This window comes from Aethalodelphis obliquidens, unplaced genomic scaffold (assembly GCF_003676395.1).
Source record: "Aethalodelphis obliquidens isolate GAN/ISIS:26980383/991018 unplaced genomic scaffold, ASM367639v1 scaffold5, whole genome shotgun sequence".
In the NCBI taxonomy this organism is placed as follows: Eukaryota; Metazoa; Chordata; class Mammalia; order Artiodactyla; family Delphinidae; genus Aethalodelphis; species Aethalodelphis obliquidens.
In genome coordinates, this window is record NW_020837949.1 from 1,011,000 (window position 1) to 1,026,410 (window position 15,411).

General features: G+C 59.9%; 1 protein-coding gene across 2 annotated transcripts in view; it reads left to right on the forward strand.

Annotated features, from left to right (window-relative positions):
- PTPRN2 (protein tyrosine phosphatase receptor type N2) overlaps nt 1-15,411 on the forward strand; it is a 687,992-nt gene that overhangs the window by 585,130 nt on the left and 87,451 nt on the right. For both annotated transcript variants that reach the window (XM_027101365.1, XM_027101366.1), the window contains exon 14: nt 9,889-10,083. In XM_027101365.1, coding sequence (XP_026957166.1) covers nt 9,889-10,083 — 195 coding nt within the window. The remainder of the gene's footprint in view (nt 1-9,888; nt 10,084-15,411) is intronic.

The following is a 15,411-nucleotide window of genomic DNA, read 5'->3' on the forward strand; positions in this document are numbered from 1 at the left end:
GCATCTCTGACTTTGGGGACCCTGGAAGCGCCGCTGTCTGGTGAGTCGTGCGCCGCAGGCGTCCAGGTGTTTACTGTTTTATTTGTCTTATGGATGGCGGCCCTGCCGGGGGCTTGGAGCTGGACCGGAGCCCTCCTGTGAGAGCTGGGGTCTTGCAGGGGTTGTGTGCCAGACACACTCTGCCCTGGGTTTCAGATTCCAACTTTCAGCCGAAGCGTCAGAGATCGTTACGGAATCCACGGTAACTACGGGCTGGGGAGGGGGAAGATGCTCGCTGGAGTCTGTGTTTTTGTCGTCACAGCTCTTTCCCGATTTCGCCCTGAGGTTGATCGGGGGCAGAGCAGACGGAGCGTGTCTCAGGTCTGAAAGGACAGACAGGCCTTAGGTGGGGTGCGGGGGCACCTGGTCCACGGTGGGTGCGTCCCATGCGTTCTGGAGGAAGTCCGTGCACTTAGTAACGCGCCCTCCAAGCCCCCTTCAGGCGACACGTCAGCTGCAGATTTCCTGACTGTGCACCCTGCACCATAAAGCTCTGGAGAACGAGAACACGCGAGCTGCCAGCCTGGGCTCACAAATGACCTCCCAGCCCTGCTGGTCTGAGCAGGAAGCCTCCGCCTCCGGCCGCGGGGCCTGATTCCAGCTCCGGCAGCATCTCGGCCGCCGCCCAGGGCTGGGGACCTGGTCCCCTAGGGGCTGCTGGCTGCAGGTGATGCCCACCAGTGAGCGAAGCCTCCCCGATCTGTGCTGGACGCCGAGGGAGGCAGAGAACAGGAAAGTGACCGCCGTCCTCAGTTTGGGGGGTGAGAGGCCGTCCACGTGGCGATGACTGGAGAGCAGGACAGGGCTGGGAGCGAGCACGGGGTGGCTGGGAGGGGCAGACGGGGTCGGGGTCCTGGGCCTGGCTTTGTGACGGTAGACTGTTTCAGATTGAGAAGCCAGCTGAACATCACGTTCACCTCTCTTAGTTGAAATGTGTCTATAACTTTTATTCTGAGAAGACATTTACGAGATGGGAACAGTTACTCGATGTCGCCTGGTAAACACTGCTGGCCGTGGAGCTGTCCTGGGCAGTTGACTGACGCCGTGGGACCTGGCACTTAACGCAGCTGCAGTCCGGCCAGAGGAGCCTGGGTTTGCGGCCGAAGCTGTCATCAGGGTGTCGGGGTGCGGGTGAGGGTGCCTCATCCCTAGTTAAAGGTCTGAATGAGCACCGCCCCACGGAGCCTCTGGAACCCGGCTCAGGGTCCACCGTGGAGAAGTGCTTCTCCCCTGCGTGTGCACACGGGTGTGTGAGCACGTGTGAGCGTGCTGTCCCGCCATGGAAAGGTAAACGCTATCTGGGCATCACTGAGCAGCCTGGTGGAGGTGGTGAAGAGCGTCCCAGGACGGGTGGTGGCGACCTCGTGACACACGCCAGTGACGGTGAAGACGGGCTGAGTGCCGAGCGCCCCATCCTGGGAGCAGGATCTGGGCTGGGCCGGCCTAAGGACGGCCGCCCAGTGCACCTGCTGCGGCTCTGACCTCCGGGGGCGTGTCCTCTGCTTCTTACCCAGAAATGGCCGTGTTCCCGTGGCCCCCAATCCCTTAGGAGGCGGCCCCGGGACCCCAGGACCCCGGGGGGGAGCCGTCCCAGGGCACAGAACATGCGCCCGTGTTTACTCCCCAGACCAACACTGAGCAGGTGAGCTGCTCGCAGTGAGAACATTCACGTAAAATCCCTCCCCTAAACCGCTTCACGTGTCCCCGGTTCTGTGCTCACAGCCACCCCGCCGGCCTCGAAGGCCAGGCCATTCCTTCCGTGTCACGCTTGCTGTGCACTCACAGCTATTGGAGGAGAGCCGGCTGATCAGACAAGGCTTTGCTTCTCTTCCTATGCTTTTTCTTGACGAGACGTTCCTGGCCCCTGACCATCCGGGATGTTTTGTCCCCTGCTTTCCCCCAGACATTTCACTCAAGTTTAATCATGTTCAGTGTAGAATTTGCTGTATTTTAAACATACCTTGTATGGGTTTTGTTTTACAAACATAATGCCTTCTCTAAATTGAGCACAATATAAACACCACCTGTGCCCCACCCGAGGGGACTTGCCAGGGCCCGCCTCCTGCCTTTTGGGGCGTGGACCACAGTGCTTGCACTTACTGTCACCGCCGGCGTCTGTGTGACTGCTGTCTGTCGCAGCGGCTCTGTGGCCGCTGTTGGTGCCCTACGAGCTGGGCTCAGGCCCCTCCCAGGGAGGCCGCTCCTTTTGAGCGTTTTCTCCATCTGGAGAGTAATTGCCCCCCCCTCCCCGCGCACACCCCCTAATGAACCCATTTCGCTTTCTCCCCGGCTTTGTGCATCCTGCCTTGGTTTTGCCCTGTTACCACTAATTACGCTCCCCAAATAACCCTAAAAACCCGGCCGCCTTTGTGTGCGCACTCAGGCCGTCCACTGCTTTGTTCCCGTTGTTCCTTGAAAGGTACAAAGAAAGAGGTTTTTCTCAAGCCTGTGGAGTCCTGTCTGTCCTTGGGCAGAATCTGGGGATGGCGAGTCTTTTCTCTCAGAGTGAGTCCCACTCTCTGCAATTTCCCCCAGCAGATGAAGGTCCGAGAGATGAGACATTTGATGAGACGTTTGTTTGTCTCATGCATTTGTTGTTATGTGTATGGATGGATTTCTGCTGCCGGAGTCCTAGTCAACCTACTTTGCAAATTGTGTTACAAAGAACCATAAGACACCTGGAGACTCTGCAGACACGTCCCAGGGCCTGGGCTCCGTAGGTAACAGAGGAGCAGGCGGCTTTACACAAAATGATGACGGCACATCGGAACGTGCCGTGTGATCCTGCTTTCTCAGCCCGCATCCTCGTACCCTAAGGACTGCCTCTGAAAATGCGAAGCTCTCGGACCTGAACAGATCCTGCGCTGACTCTGCTCTGCGGACCGGCCCCCGCTCAGGGGTGGCCGGCAGGGCTGGCGTGTCCGCTGCGCTGGCTGGACCTCCGGGAAGCGCCCCCAGCGGCACCGAGATGGGCGAGTCACATTTTTTGATGGGGAGTCTGTGCTCCTGTCTCACCTTTCTTGACCAACGAGGCGCCATTTGGATATTTTAAGATAGCGGGGCACAGGCTTCACACGTTTATTTTGTGACTGAGCATCTGAGTCTAGGGGGACTGTGAAAATGCTGTTCTTTTCTCCTTAGAAACTTCTAAACTCTGCTTTCCCCAGGAAGGGAGGGGAGAGATTCTTCTTGCTAAAGACAGCGGTCGGTTGGCAAACTGGGTCCCCACGGCCCTTGTGCCATGGAGCAGAGGGACAGCCCGAGTGGATCCGCGTCTTTTAGTTCTGGTGCCCCGGGAGCAGGACCTCACCTGGCGTCCCGACTCCCTTTCCGCACCTGGCTGCAGGCGAGGAAGCTCGGCAGGGAGGCTGCGTCCAGCAGAAGGAAGGTGTGGATGGGGGCTGCATGCTGCCCTCATGCCCAGCGCTGTGTTAACAGCTTCACATGCTCGCTCGTGGAATCCTCCCCGCAGCCCTGTGCAGCCATCCCCACTCCACAGATTAGGAAACTGAGGCACTCAGGCAACTTGTCCAAAGTCACGCAGCTCCTAAGTGGCTGACCCGGGATTCAGACCCGGGTGACGTGGGCCCGAGTCCTTGCCTCGACCCGTGATGCACGGCGTGGACCAGGGTCTGTCTCGGGCGGCGTTCTCTCCCACTGGTGGATTTCATCTTCTCCCTGGGACTTGTTCCTAAGACACAGGTGGCCCTAGAGCACCTGCTCCCCAAGCGTGGAGGCCCCGCCATCGTTGGTGGTACAAATGTGGGCTCAGCAGCAGAATCGCAGCATCTGCCCCTGACTGTGTGAGCGTCCTCATCGGGAGCTTGGGATGACTTGCACCTGTCTTCCTCAGTGATTTTTCTCCACACCTGCGAGGGTCCAGCAGCTAGAAAGGCACAGCCACGCTGAGATGAGTCACCTCTGGCCCGAGGCCCCTCTTCAGAGACAGACATCCTGAAAACCGAAGCACCACGGCCCCCAAATAAGTGATTTCCCTTCTGCTGTCGGAAAACGACTTTCTTTCCATTCACACACACATCGGTTTTCTCTTTCCTGCTAAAGTGTAGGCACTGGATGAGAAAACAGACTGGGCCAAACTCCTGGTGGGAGTGGTTTGGGACCCGGGGCACCGGCTCACAGCCCGAGTGAGCGCTCGGGTGGGAGAGGCGCCCCACGTCTGCGGGTGCAGCCCAGAGGGTGTCCGGCTCTGTGCTCGCGGCTGGTGGTCCGCAGCGCTGGACGGGGGACACCCTGGGCGAAGAGCCGTTTGAAGGGAGCCCATGGATGGCTGGCTGACCCCACGTGTAGGTCTGCCTCCTGGTCATTGGGTGTGTGACTCACTCGCTACACGAGGATGTACTTGCGTTTATCAAGGTAGTGCCGTCCTAGATCATAAGCAAAGCCATTTTTTAATTAAAGGCGAGTTAGTCCGGGTCTTAAACACCTGAAAAGAGTCTTTTCAATGGAGGGGCTGGAAGGTGCCGCACCTCTTTATCCAGCCAGGTAAAGACTCTTTGCCAAACTCTCCTCTGGGCTCAGGACGAGGCCCCGCGGAGGACGCGCTGCATCTGTGAAGTCGAAGGGAATTACGATTTTAGTGAATTCGCACCTTAGTTAGTACCTCGATGGGCTTGGCGTCATTTTGGGGTTTCCATGACCTAACCCGGGCGGTTGGTGTTCCGGGTGTGGATTCTGCCCTTCCCGCTTGCTGCCAGGATTATAAATTAGGAAAAGTTCACAACTTAAGTCTCCAGTTTCTTTCAGAGCAGGCTGTGTAGTCCATTTAGCGTTGTCAGTTACCTTTTGCTCAAATAAGGTGCCCTCCACGATGATCACGGCTCTGAACTTTAAACTGCCTCCACAGGGCATTACTTCCACGAGGCTGATCCGGTTGATGGTGGTGTTTGTCACTCGATGACATGAGTGTCCTGTCCTATCGTGCGTGGCCCTTATCAGTAATAAACGCAGGCAGTAAGCTCGGGAAAGTGCTTTGACCTGATAGCAGTTCCCTGCGTGATGGGAACTTCAAATTACATTTAAAATAAATGTTTCAGCCCAGCCCGTGGCTCAAAGGGGTCAGTGGGGTCGTGCCTTCAACCTTGCCGTGTGGACTGCAGATGCCTTTTTAGGGAGAGATGATACTTTTAAGTGAAGAAGGAGGCTCACAGCGTCACCGTCTGGTCTGGGGAGGGGAGAGGCATGGAAGCAAGAGCTCCCTGGTAAACCCACGGCTGACGGCCCTCCTGAGGGGTCCAGATCTGCGGAGTGTGGGCTGAAACGTCCCCACAAAACCATAAACCTAAGGGATTTCAAAACTATCCAGTTAGTGTCCTGGCCAGACCATTACTAAGGCAGGTAGTAATGCTCTAAAAAGAAGTTCATTTTTCCTTAGAAATTTTAAAGCAATAGTGCAGAGCATGGACAAAATATAGAATTTCTGTTATTAATTTAGAAGCTATAATCAACATAAAGGACTAATTTAAAGGCCATGCAGTGACTCCCCCAGAGATTTCTGCTTCTCTTTGCATCGTGCCTGCCTCTCTGGGGACACCTAGAGAGTCCTGTGGCAGCGCGAGGAGGGTGACATGGCAGGAGGTAGGGGAGGGTGCGTGTCCAGACGTGAGAGCTCAGGGCTCGGGGTCAGGCGGCGGCCACAGGGACACGGAGGGACTCTGCCTGGGACCAAGCAGAACAAGCCATGATTGAAGAGTCAACTGAGCCCCTTCCTCAGGCAGCAGGACTGGTGTGTCTCCTCCTGGGGGGCGTGATCACCAGACTTGCTCTCAGACTGAACCACTTTCGAGTGATCCCTGTTTCTGTCACAAACAGATAGGTCTGGCCTTCTTGTGTTAAGCTCCAGAGCAGCAGTGGAGGTGGACCTTGCCACCTTACGGTCCAGGCGTGTGCGTGGCCTGGCTCCCCCAGCCCTGTCGTTCTGAAGCCAGTGGCAGCTCTGGCCCTGCTCTGGCTCCCCAACTGCCGCTCGTGCAACAGCCTAATCTGAGCCAGACGTCGTTCAACCTGTGTCTCAGGTCAGGACGATGTGGCTCGGACCCCGGCCTCGCGGAGGGCGGCAGGCAGACCCCCGTGGGCGAGCTGAGCTGCAGGCTGAAGGGACCAGGAAAACTTCAGCCACAGCCACGAGCCACGCTGCCTCAGGCGCGGTGCAGGGAGATGCCAACCGCAGGTGAACGGTTCCCTCCGAGGTGTCCAGAGCCCATCAGCGCAGGTGGGCCTCGGGCCACACACACACGGCTTGCTTCCAACATCTTAATTCCAGAAACCCAAGCACATTAACGGGGGCAAAGCGAAGATGTGGGACGGGGGCACCAGCACTGCCGCCCCAGGGGTGACATGGGACGGTCCCGTCCCCCTGCTTCCCGACCTGCAGCCCCACCCACGGGGAAGCTCTTGCAGCCCCGCGGGCCCTAACCGCCCACATCCCAGCCTCCAGAGCTGTTTTTGTCCCTCCGGGTCCCCGCCCACGGCTCCACGCTGACCGGGGCTCCCGTCCTGACGCCTCCCTACCTCTTGTCACCGCTCAGCTCCGCTGGCCTGTGAGCCCCCGGAAGTCGGGCCCTGGTTGCATCTGGCCGGCGTACCCGGCATCCAGCGCAGTGTTGGACGCGTGGTTTGCTGAGGAGGTTAGCGACGAGGGCTGACAGTCACCCAGACACGTCTGCCGAGAGCTGCCAGGTTGGTGCCTCTCTGAGGCCCAGAGAGGTTTGGTGGTTTGCCCAAGGTCACACAGCCAGTAACAGCTGCAGCCGGGACTCAGGGTCAGGCATCGCCAAGACTCCAGGATGTGAGCACATGGGAGTCTCCCGGAAGCTAAGAAAGAATCGACGTGAAATGTCTTACCTTCTCATTGCAGCCTCTGGAGGAACAGGTGCATCCTGGGCCAGGTTCTAGGAGGAGCTGCCTCGCAGCCTGGGTGGCCTGGTGGGCGTGTCCCGGGCAGTTTTTTGGAGGCAGGGCCTCCCCTAATGTCTCCTCACGGCCCTCGGAACGCACCTCTGCTGGTGGCTCACGGGAGGTTGGGGCACGGGGGCTGCTGTGCCCCAGGTGTGTCACACCCCCTCCCACCCAGCCACCGGGGCTGGACAGGACCCCCCCAGGCCTCCCAGGAGCAGTGCTTCCACCGTGGGGGTCCCACCACCGCCTGACCCTTCCAGAGACCCTGGCTTCACCACCTCTCAGGTAGTCTAGAGGTAGAAATGGGACTACGGTCGGTTGGAGGTCAGGCGTCCCACCTCAGCAGGTGCACCTATTTTTATTTGCAGATGGAAGCACGTGGTGAAGGCCTGACGCACCCCCCCCACCCCCCCGGGGTCCCTGTGCAGCCCGGGAACCTCCCCTGTGCACAGGCAAAGCACCGTCACCCGGGCTGCCAGCCTCCGGACTCCTCTCTCCAGTCCAGGCCCCGATGTCCAGCATTGTTTGCTGTTGGAAATGGGGGTGACGGGTTTTTCTTGGATCTTTACTGCAGCTTTTATTTTTAAAAAACAAAGACCCACAAGGGGAATCCGCTCTCAGCAGCAGCGGGAAGAGTGCTGGGCCTGAGTCACAGGTTCAGTCCCCGGGGACCACCGGGCGCCTGTGAGGCCTTCACCGAGCCTGCAAGTCAGTCCTAATCGTCTGCCAGATGAGGAGGCCTGAGCGGACGCTCTGTGGGCACCTCCACCTCGAAAATTCCTGCTTCCTTTAGAAATATCTTTGAACTCGCCAAGCCGTCGAGAATTTGTTCTGGTTTAAAGAATCATTCTTACCTTCACTGCACCAGTACCTCTACCGTCGCACTGATTGACTATGGGACCTCGTGGCAGGCACCGCACCGGGCATCTCACACACATGAACCCTTTTCATCTTCTGTGCTGTCCTGTTCCTTCCATTTTTAAGTGACAGCACTCAGGCTTGGGGGCCTTGAGCGCCTGACCCAGGTTCACCCCGCCCAGGGCACTCCACTCTCCACGGGGACCGGAGAGGGATGGGGATCCAGGCCTGGCCGTCACTCTTCATCCCTGGCACCTCCACGGGCAGACACCCAGCTGCTCCAATGTTTCGCTTTTCAGAAGGTGAATCACAGACATCTCACATCTTCACCAGAGAAGCCGGTTCTTGGAGGACGTTTTCTGAGCTCTCTCAGCCTGAGCTCTTCGGGCCTGTTCTTCTGGGTGAACTAAAGGAAATTACTGCAGAAGCATTTTTTGGTGGGCACTCCCAGAATCAAGTGATGTTCCACATGCGGAAGCGGGAATCAGTGAGACACGGACTTGGTTCCTAGTATCATCTGCCTTATTACAATCACCCGACGTGTCTGGGTTTCTTTTTGTTTTTAAGACTCTGAGGAAACGTGGGTGGAATTTCAAACATTTGTTGTTTAGAAGCCGTGTGAAATTCCTGAGCCCTGGGCAGGGAGACCCCACCCTCACCGCTGGCCCTGTTTTCTTCCAGTTCGTCTCTTCCGCCGCCTCCTCCAGGTGCCCACACTGATCCCCGTCGCCAGGTGCTCTAGCGGGGCTGGGGGTTCACATCCAGCCGGCCCCCCTCAAAGTGCCTGAGCCGTCCTCCGACCTGGGGAGGAGCCGGCACCGCGTCCCCGGGGAGAGCGAGACCTCAGCGGCCTCACGACGACCCTTAGTGCCCAGTAAGCGGCAGCCGCGTGAGAGGACAGGAAGCGGGGACCAGCCCCATGGCCGAGGCCGTGCCCGCGGGAGTTGAGCGGCCTGTGGCGCGCGGCGCTGGTTGGGCGAGCAGGCTGCGGCCCCCTGATGGCACCAGGTGAAAAGCAAGGGGCGTGTGGGGCCTCAGCCCTCCAACGAGCCCTTTCGCCCCTGAGCAAGTTTTCAACTCTTGGGCTCGGATGCTCTTATAAACTTCTTCTCGACGTCGTTTTGTTTGACGGCTCGGGTGACGGTGACGTGTTCACTGGGCAGAGGCTGGGAGTCCCCGAATCGTGACTGTTGAATTCTCCCCAAGGGCGCTTGGCCGCTCAGAAGTGGGGGGAGCAGGGCGCCCGGCTGAGTCTCCCGGGGGCTGCGTGACGGCCGAGACCCGAGTCTGGCGGCTGCAGGGCCACAGGCACGGAGGGGCCTCCCCGGCCAGGCTGGTCACGCATCCCTGTACGAGGCAGCCCGAGACTCCGTACTGACCCAGCCGAGCTCTGTCAGGTGGGGGCTCGTCCGTCAGCGCGAGCCCCGTGTCCGGTGTCCGCCCAGGGGGCCGCGTTCCCCATCCGCCCTGCACTTTCCCTGTCGTCTGCGCTTCTCTGGATTCCCTCCCGTGTGGGCTTTCCAGTCGGAGCGATGTTTTGAGAACAAGGAGAACCAAACAGAGGGTTTTTTTCTGCAAACATCCTGAGCCTGGTACCCTTTTCTGTATTTCAGTCCACAGTGTAAAAACCCTTCCCCCCCGCCTGGGCCCACGTTCTGATGAGGAAGGGGCCTGAGTTAGTGCACATGACACGCCATTCTGAGGGTCCAGGGAGGCCGGAGTTGGCCCAGCGGCCCCTTCTGAATCTGTGCGTGTCTATCTGTGTGTGTGTGCCTATCTGTGTGTGTCTGTGTATCTGTTTATGTCTGTGTGTGTCTATGTGTGTCTCTGTGTACGGGTGTATGTATCTGCGTGTGTCTATAGCGTATCTACCTGTGTGTCTCTGTGTGGTGTGTGTGTATCTGTGTACATCTGTGTGTATATCTGTGTCGGGGGTGTGTGTGTCTACTGCGTATGTGCCCGTGTGTGTCTCTGTGTGGTGTGTGTACATCTGTGCGTGGTCACGGGTGGATCCCGTCGGCCCTGGCCCTGGGAACGCAGGTAGGGAGGCTCTGACCGGCGCCCGCTGTCTTGCAGGAGCTGTGCCGGCAGCGCATGGCCGCGCGCCCGTCCGAGCGCCCGGAGACCGCGCACACGTCCCGCGTCAGCAGCGTGTCCTCCCAGTTCAGTGACGGGCCGATGCCCAGCCCCTCCGCGCGGGGCAGCACCTCGTCCTGGTCGGAGGAGCCCGTGCAGCCCAACATGGACATCTCCACCGGCCACATGGTCCTGGTAAGGCCTGCACCCTCTGCGCGGGGTTGGGAGGGAGTGCCTGTGAGAGGCTTGGGGGCCCAGCTCCCTAGCATGCGGCCCAAGGCGGCAGGAGGAGGGCACCCCATGTCCAGCCCCTCTGCCCAGGGCCCCCCGAGGGAGCGTCGTCCCGGCTCTGCACAGAACCCTCGGCCCCCACCCTGGAAATGCGCACGGGTGAGCGCCGACCGTGTGCACCCGACTCCAGACACAGTCGTCTCCTCCCTCCAGCCCCCAGCTCACTGAGCAGCCTTCGGGTGAACGCATGTCGCTCACAGGCTGCTTCTCGTTAAACGTGACGCGGGCGGGGTCAGCTGCTTCGTACGCCCTTCAGAGGCCCTGTCCGGTGCAGAAGCCTCCTGGCAGGGAGCCCCCTCCCCGGGATGAACCCGCCCCCTGCCCATCCTGGAGCACGTGGTGCTCGATTACTGTCCAAGTTTTATTAAGAGGGTTTGTTCACAACTCAGCGCTTCTTGCCGTGTGGACGAGTGCTGATGGCTGCGTGGACACCGCCCTCCCAGGTCTCCAGGCCACAGGCCTCTCTCTCCCCGTTCAGTTACCGTCACACTGGCCGTAGTCTCTCCTACTGGGGATGGGGCTTCGGGTGACGAAGGGCAGAGCCTGAGTCACTGACCCCCGGAGCATCCGGGCTCTCGTGGATCAGGGGAGAGTTTCCGCTGCACAGCTAACTTCCCAGGAAGGGGAAGGGACTGGGAAGGCCAGTGTCTTGGTCCCTTCTGGCGGCTTGAACAGACACTTAATGAACTCTCTGTCTGGAGGCTGGAAGGCTAAGATGGAGGCCCAGCGGGTCTGGGGTCTGGTGGGAGCCCGAGTCCTGGCTCACAGACGGCAGCTTCTCGCCATGTCCTCACGTGTGGGAGGGGCAGCGAGCTCTGTGGGGTCTCATTAGGGCACTGACCCCGTCATGAGGGCCCTACCTCGTGACACCATCACCTTGGGGGTTAGGATTCCACACGAGAATGTGGGAGGACACAGACAGTCACCCCAGAGCAGCTGGGAAACCACGTTTGCACTGAAGAGCCTCAGTGTGGAGCCCGGAGGTGGGTCTGGGGACGCCCCCAGGACGTTGGGGGGTGGAGACGCCCACTCCCGGGATGTCCGATCCGGGGGCGGGAGGCACAGGTGCCAGACGCGGGGACTGAGGGGCACCTCAAAGCAGAGGTAACAGACGAGGGGAGCCGGAGTCGAGAGGTTCAGGGCGGCCGATCAGTGCGGCTGAGCTGACGCCTCCCTCTGCCTCCTCCCCACGCGGACGTGGACGGAGGGCCCGGGCTGGGGGCACACGGCGCCCCCATGGCTCTACCGTGGTCGCGTGCGGCTGGGGCCTGAGTCCCAGGGTTCGCGGTTCCCGGAGGAGACGGCGCATCGCTCAGGTCGCAGACGTGTGCTGCCATCCTACTGTGCGCCCACAGCCAGGAACTCGGAAGGCACCTCTTCTCCGGACAAATAAGTTATGTTAGTTTAGAGCCGACTTTTTAGAGAACGTTTCAACGTGCGTCGCTTTTAGAAAAGGAAACTCCACCGGTCTCATTCAGATTTCTGATGAGATCCAGTTTTGGGGCCAGCACACAGCCAGGAGCGTTTGTCTGACAGGTTGGGGGCGGCGAGATGCGTCTCGAGAGCCTTCATCACATTCTGGTGTCTTCCTATGTCAAGACGACTGAGCTACAGCTCGACGGTACCTCGCCTCCAAATGGGACGCGAACACATTGTAGTTTTCGTCGTAAACTGTGTTTTGTGGTACCCGTGTGGGATGGCAGATGTGACAGGGAGCCTGGTGGTGGCCTCTCAGCTGAAGTCCCCGCGCTACAGAGCTGACCCGCCGTCCGCAGGCCACCCCGCGGCCGAGCCTAACGCGAGGCGTCCCCCGGGCGATGGCGGCGACAGTTTCCAAACCCCCGTCCACCGCCGACCAACCCAGAAACCTGAGGGCGTTTGGCCGCCGCCCGGACTCAAGGCTGCTTCTCGTTAACCGACCGACGCTTCATTTGAATTGGGGTCACCGGCTACTCCTCCCGGCTCTGAGTGGGGAGCAGGTGCCGGGCACCGGGGAGGGGGTCCAGCCCAGCCACGGGGACCCCACCGTGCACGCCCCAGCGTCCGGCCCTCACGCCCCAGTCCTGTTTTCTGCCCTCTCACCCACTTACAGAGGGGTTTTCTCGGCCCCACCGTCGTCTTCGGCCCCCCCGTACGGGACCCCGAGGTGTGGAGACGTGGCAGAAGGGAGCCCCACTTGGCATTTTTACACCTTCTCATCCATGAAAGCAAGTAAAATGGCTCGTCTTTTAGGCTCCGAAATGGCTGCCCTTTCTCACGGGAAGGGCCATGGGACACATTCAACCAGACCAGAGCCACGTTCACAGGACCTGTCTTGTCACTGGCACGTGGATGCTGGCTTCCCATCTGCAAGGGCTACAGCGAAGCCGCCTGTGCCGGACCTCAGGACGCACGGGAGCCCCGACCTCCCGACTCATGAAGGCCACAGGGAGACCGGCGTGTGGTGCTCAGCCATCGGCCCTCCGTCAGGACCGTCCCGGTCGTCAGACAGCCGCCAAGGCCGTCTCCCTGAAGCACGCGCTGAGGTCTCAGAGGCCCGACATAAGTTATGCAAAGTCCAGGCAGGTCCCAGGAACCCGCCGTCCTGATGCTTAGCTGCTCTCGTGAACGTGACACAGATGTGACATTTCAAATTAAAGACGTGGTGGGACCAACCGCCAAGCTACTCACGTTTGGACAACTGGGTGGAAGCGAGGAGTAGCTCAGAGGCCAGTGTGCAGACCTGGAATGTTCTCCTTGGCAGAGGATGGAGGTGCCTTGGGAGGAACGAGCGGCGTAGGAAGCCGAGAAGCCAGATCCTGACCTGTCGCTGGAGGGCTGTCGGGGGCTGGCCTGGAGGCGCCCTGAGCCCCGAGCGCCTTCCCCCGCTCGCTGTCGCTCCGCCCACTGCAGTGTGATGTTGGTGTACGTGCTGTGGCTTCGCGCTGGGAGCCGTGGTTCAGGACTCTCGGAACAGACGCTTCTCCTAGGGGTGAGCAGAATTCGCCCTCCCCTGGAAAGGAGGCAGGGCTTTCCGTGGAAGAACGAAGGTCTCCGGCTGGCGGGAGGTCGCAGGCCGCTGTGCAGATGACAAAGCCACTGCCGCCAGCCCAGCTGCTCCGGGCGGTCTTCGCGGCGGAGGAGGCCGAGCGTAGCTGAACCGCAGGGAGGGACCTAATTACCGCTGAGCCAGCGGTCCCAGCAGGTGGACGAGACACAGAGGAAGGGGCCAGGGAAGCAAGTGTTGACTGAGGCCTAGAGGCACTGAGGTCTCAGGGACACGAGTGTCGGCCGGTGCCGGGAAGTGGGGAGGGGGAGGTCCTGGCAGCTGCCCAGTGGACACATGGGAAGGGGCAGGGCCGGCCGTCGAGACCCCCTCCTCCCAGGAGCCACGTCCTCCTGCCGAGACCAGCACGGCCTCCGAGCTGCCGGGGCCCAAGGGGTCGATCTGGAGGTGGGAGCATGCCGCTGATGGCGCGGACACTGCGGCCCCAGAAACCGGGGTGAAGCTGGAAGCTCAGCGGTTTCCTGGTCCCACGTCCCCGACAAATCCCTCCACCTCCATTTTCTCATCCCCAGGACGGGCTTAGTAATAGCGCCTCCTTCGAGGTCCCTGTGAGGGTTAAACGAGACAGAGTGTGAGATGCTGCACCTGTGGAACCTACAGTTGTAATGATGAAGGCTGAAAGGATCGTGGCAAAAAAATGGAACCAGTTCTCCTTTGATGAAACTAAGGGGAAAAGGGCCTCCACAGGGAAAATGTCACATGCCCTGGAAACTGCAGCCCCGGGCACACGGTGACGGTGCTTTGGGTGCATTTGCAAGCCCAGGAAGGGGGTGCCCGGGAGGCTGTGCCTGACAGGCTCCCCGAGCCATGCGGCGCCCAGGCCTGGGGTGAGGTAGGAGCCCCCGGACGTTTGCAGAAGGAACGACGGCACCGGGAGAGGAGGGAGACGGGAAGGGAGACACCCTCAGCTGTGAACCTGGTCGGCTTCTGAAGACACGTTTTCCAAGGCAACGTGGCCAGGCCTGACCAGGCTCAGAGCAGAGCTCTGGAAATAGGTGGCCTCGTTCCAGGGACTCCATGGAATTATTGTCAACACTGTCGTGTTTTGCATAAGCTGAGTGGTGGGGCTCAGCTTCATGAGAACTGCCGTCCGTCCTTTTGAAAGGTAAAGGATCACGTTTGAACCTGTCCCTCGAAAAGACCTGTTTCCAGAGCACATTTGTTCTCAGAGGCTGGCGTGGCAGCATGGCAGCGTTGTGGGTGGTGGCAAGAGCAGGTGTCCGTCCTGGTTCCTGGTTCCTCGGAAGCCAGCCGCTGGTCACAGGGGCAGTGCGCGGCACGCAGCTGTGTAGACGGAGGGGCCACGCCTTCATGCAAGTTGAAGGTGAGGGTACGGACTGGATCTTTGCATCCCCTTTAGTCTTGCAAAGTACGATACAACAGGAATGAGCGTCACGGAGCGTTTACGTAACAGCACTGTCCTAAGAAACCATGAGATAGGAACTGGTTTCAGCCCATTTCACAGATGAAGACAAGAAAACCAAGAGCAGTGATGTAAACGCCTGAAAAATGGGAAGTTACCACGTTGCAAAATGTGACCAAGCCGCCCCGTCGTCACAGAAGGGAGGAAACTTACGGAAGCAGAAGGGTTTGGTGACAGACAGCTGCCCTGGACCTGCGCGGGGTGAAGGATGCCGTGTCCACAAAGGAGACAGGCTACCTCCGACCTCACAGCCCAACCCGCTGGGCTCGTGGCCTCTCCACGGTGTCCGCCTCCTGCGCTCCTTGATCGGTGGACGTTTGCACTGAGTGGACGCTCTCGTTTTATCTGGCGTCAGCCTCCTTAGCTGGTACTTTTATACCCATGGGTATAGTAAGTTAAATGCTTGACCAGGAAGCAACGTGTCTTCCCAGAGGCCAAGGGTCTGTTTCGAGGGGGGGGGGGGCGACCCCGTTTTCGTCGTCTTAAATTCAGCACCTGTATTCCTAAGAGTGTCGCCCAGGGTCCTTGCCGTGCACCCTGGTCCTGCTCTCTGTGACCCGAATGTGCGTCTGAGACTCAGCTGGCCGCTGTCCTCATGGTGAGGGTGACGGGGCCACCGAGAAGTTGACGCAGTGGCCGGGCTTCCTCCGGCCCTGTGCCTGCTCGAGGGTGTCAGGTCCAGCTGAGCCGGGGTCTGCCTGCCACCGTAGGACCCATGTCCAGGCACCCGGAGCTCTGAGGCCGTGGCTCCCGCCCGCGGTGC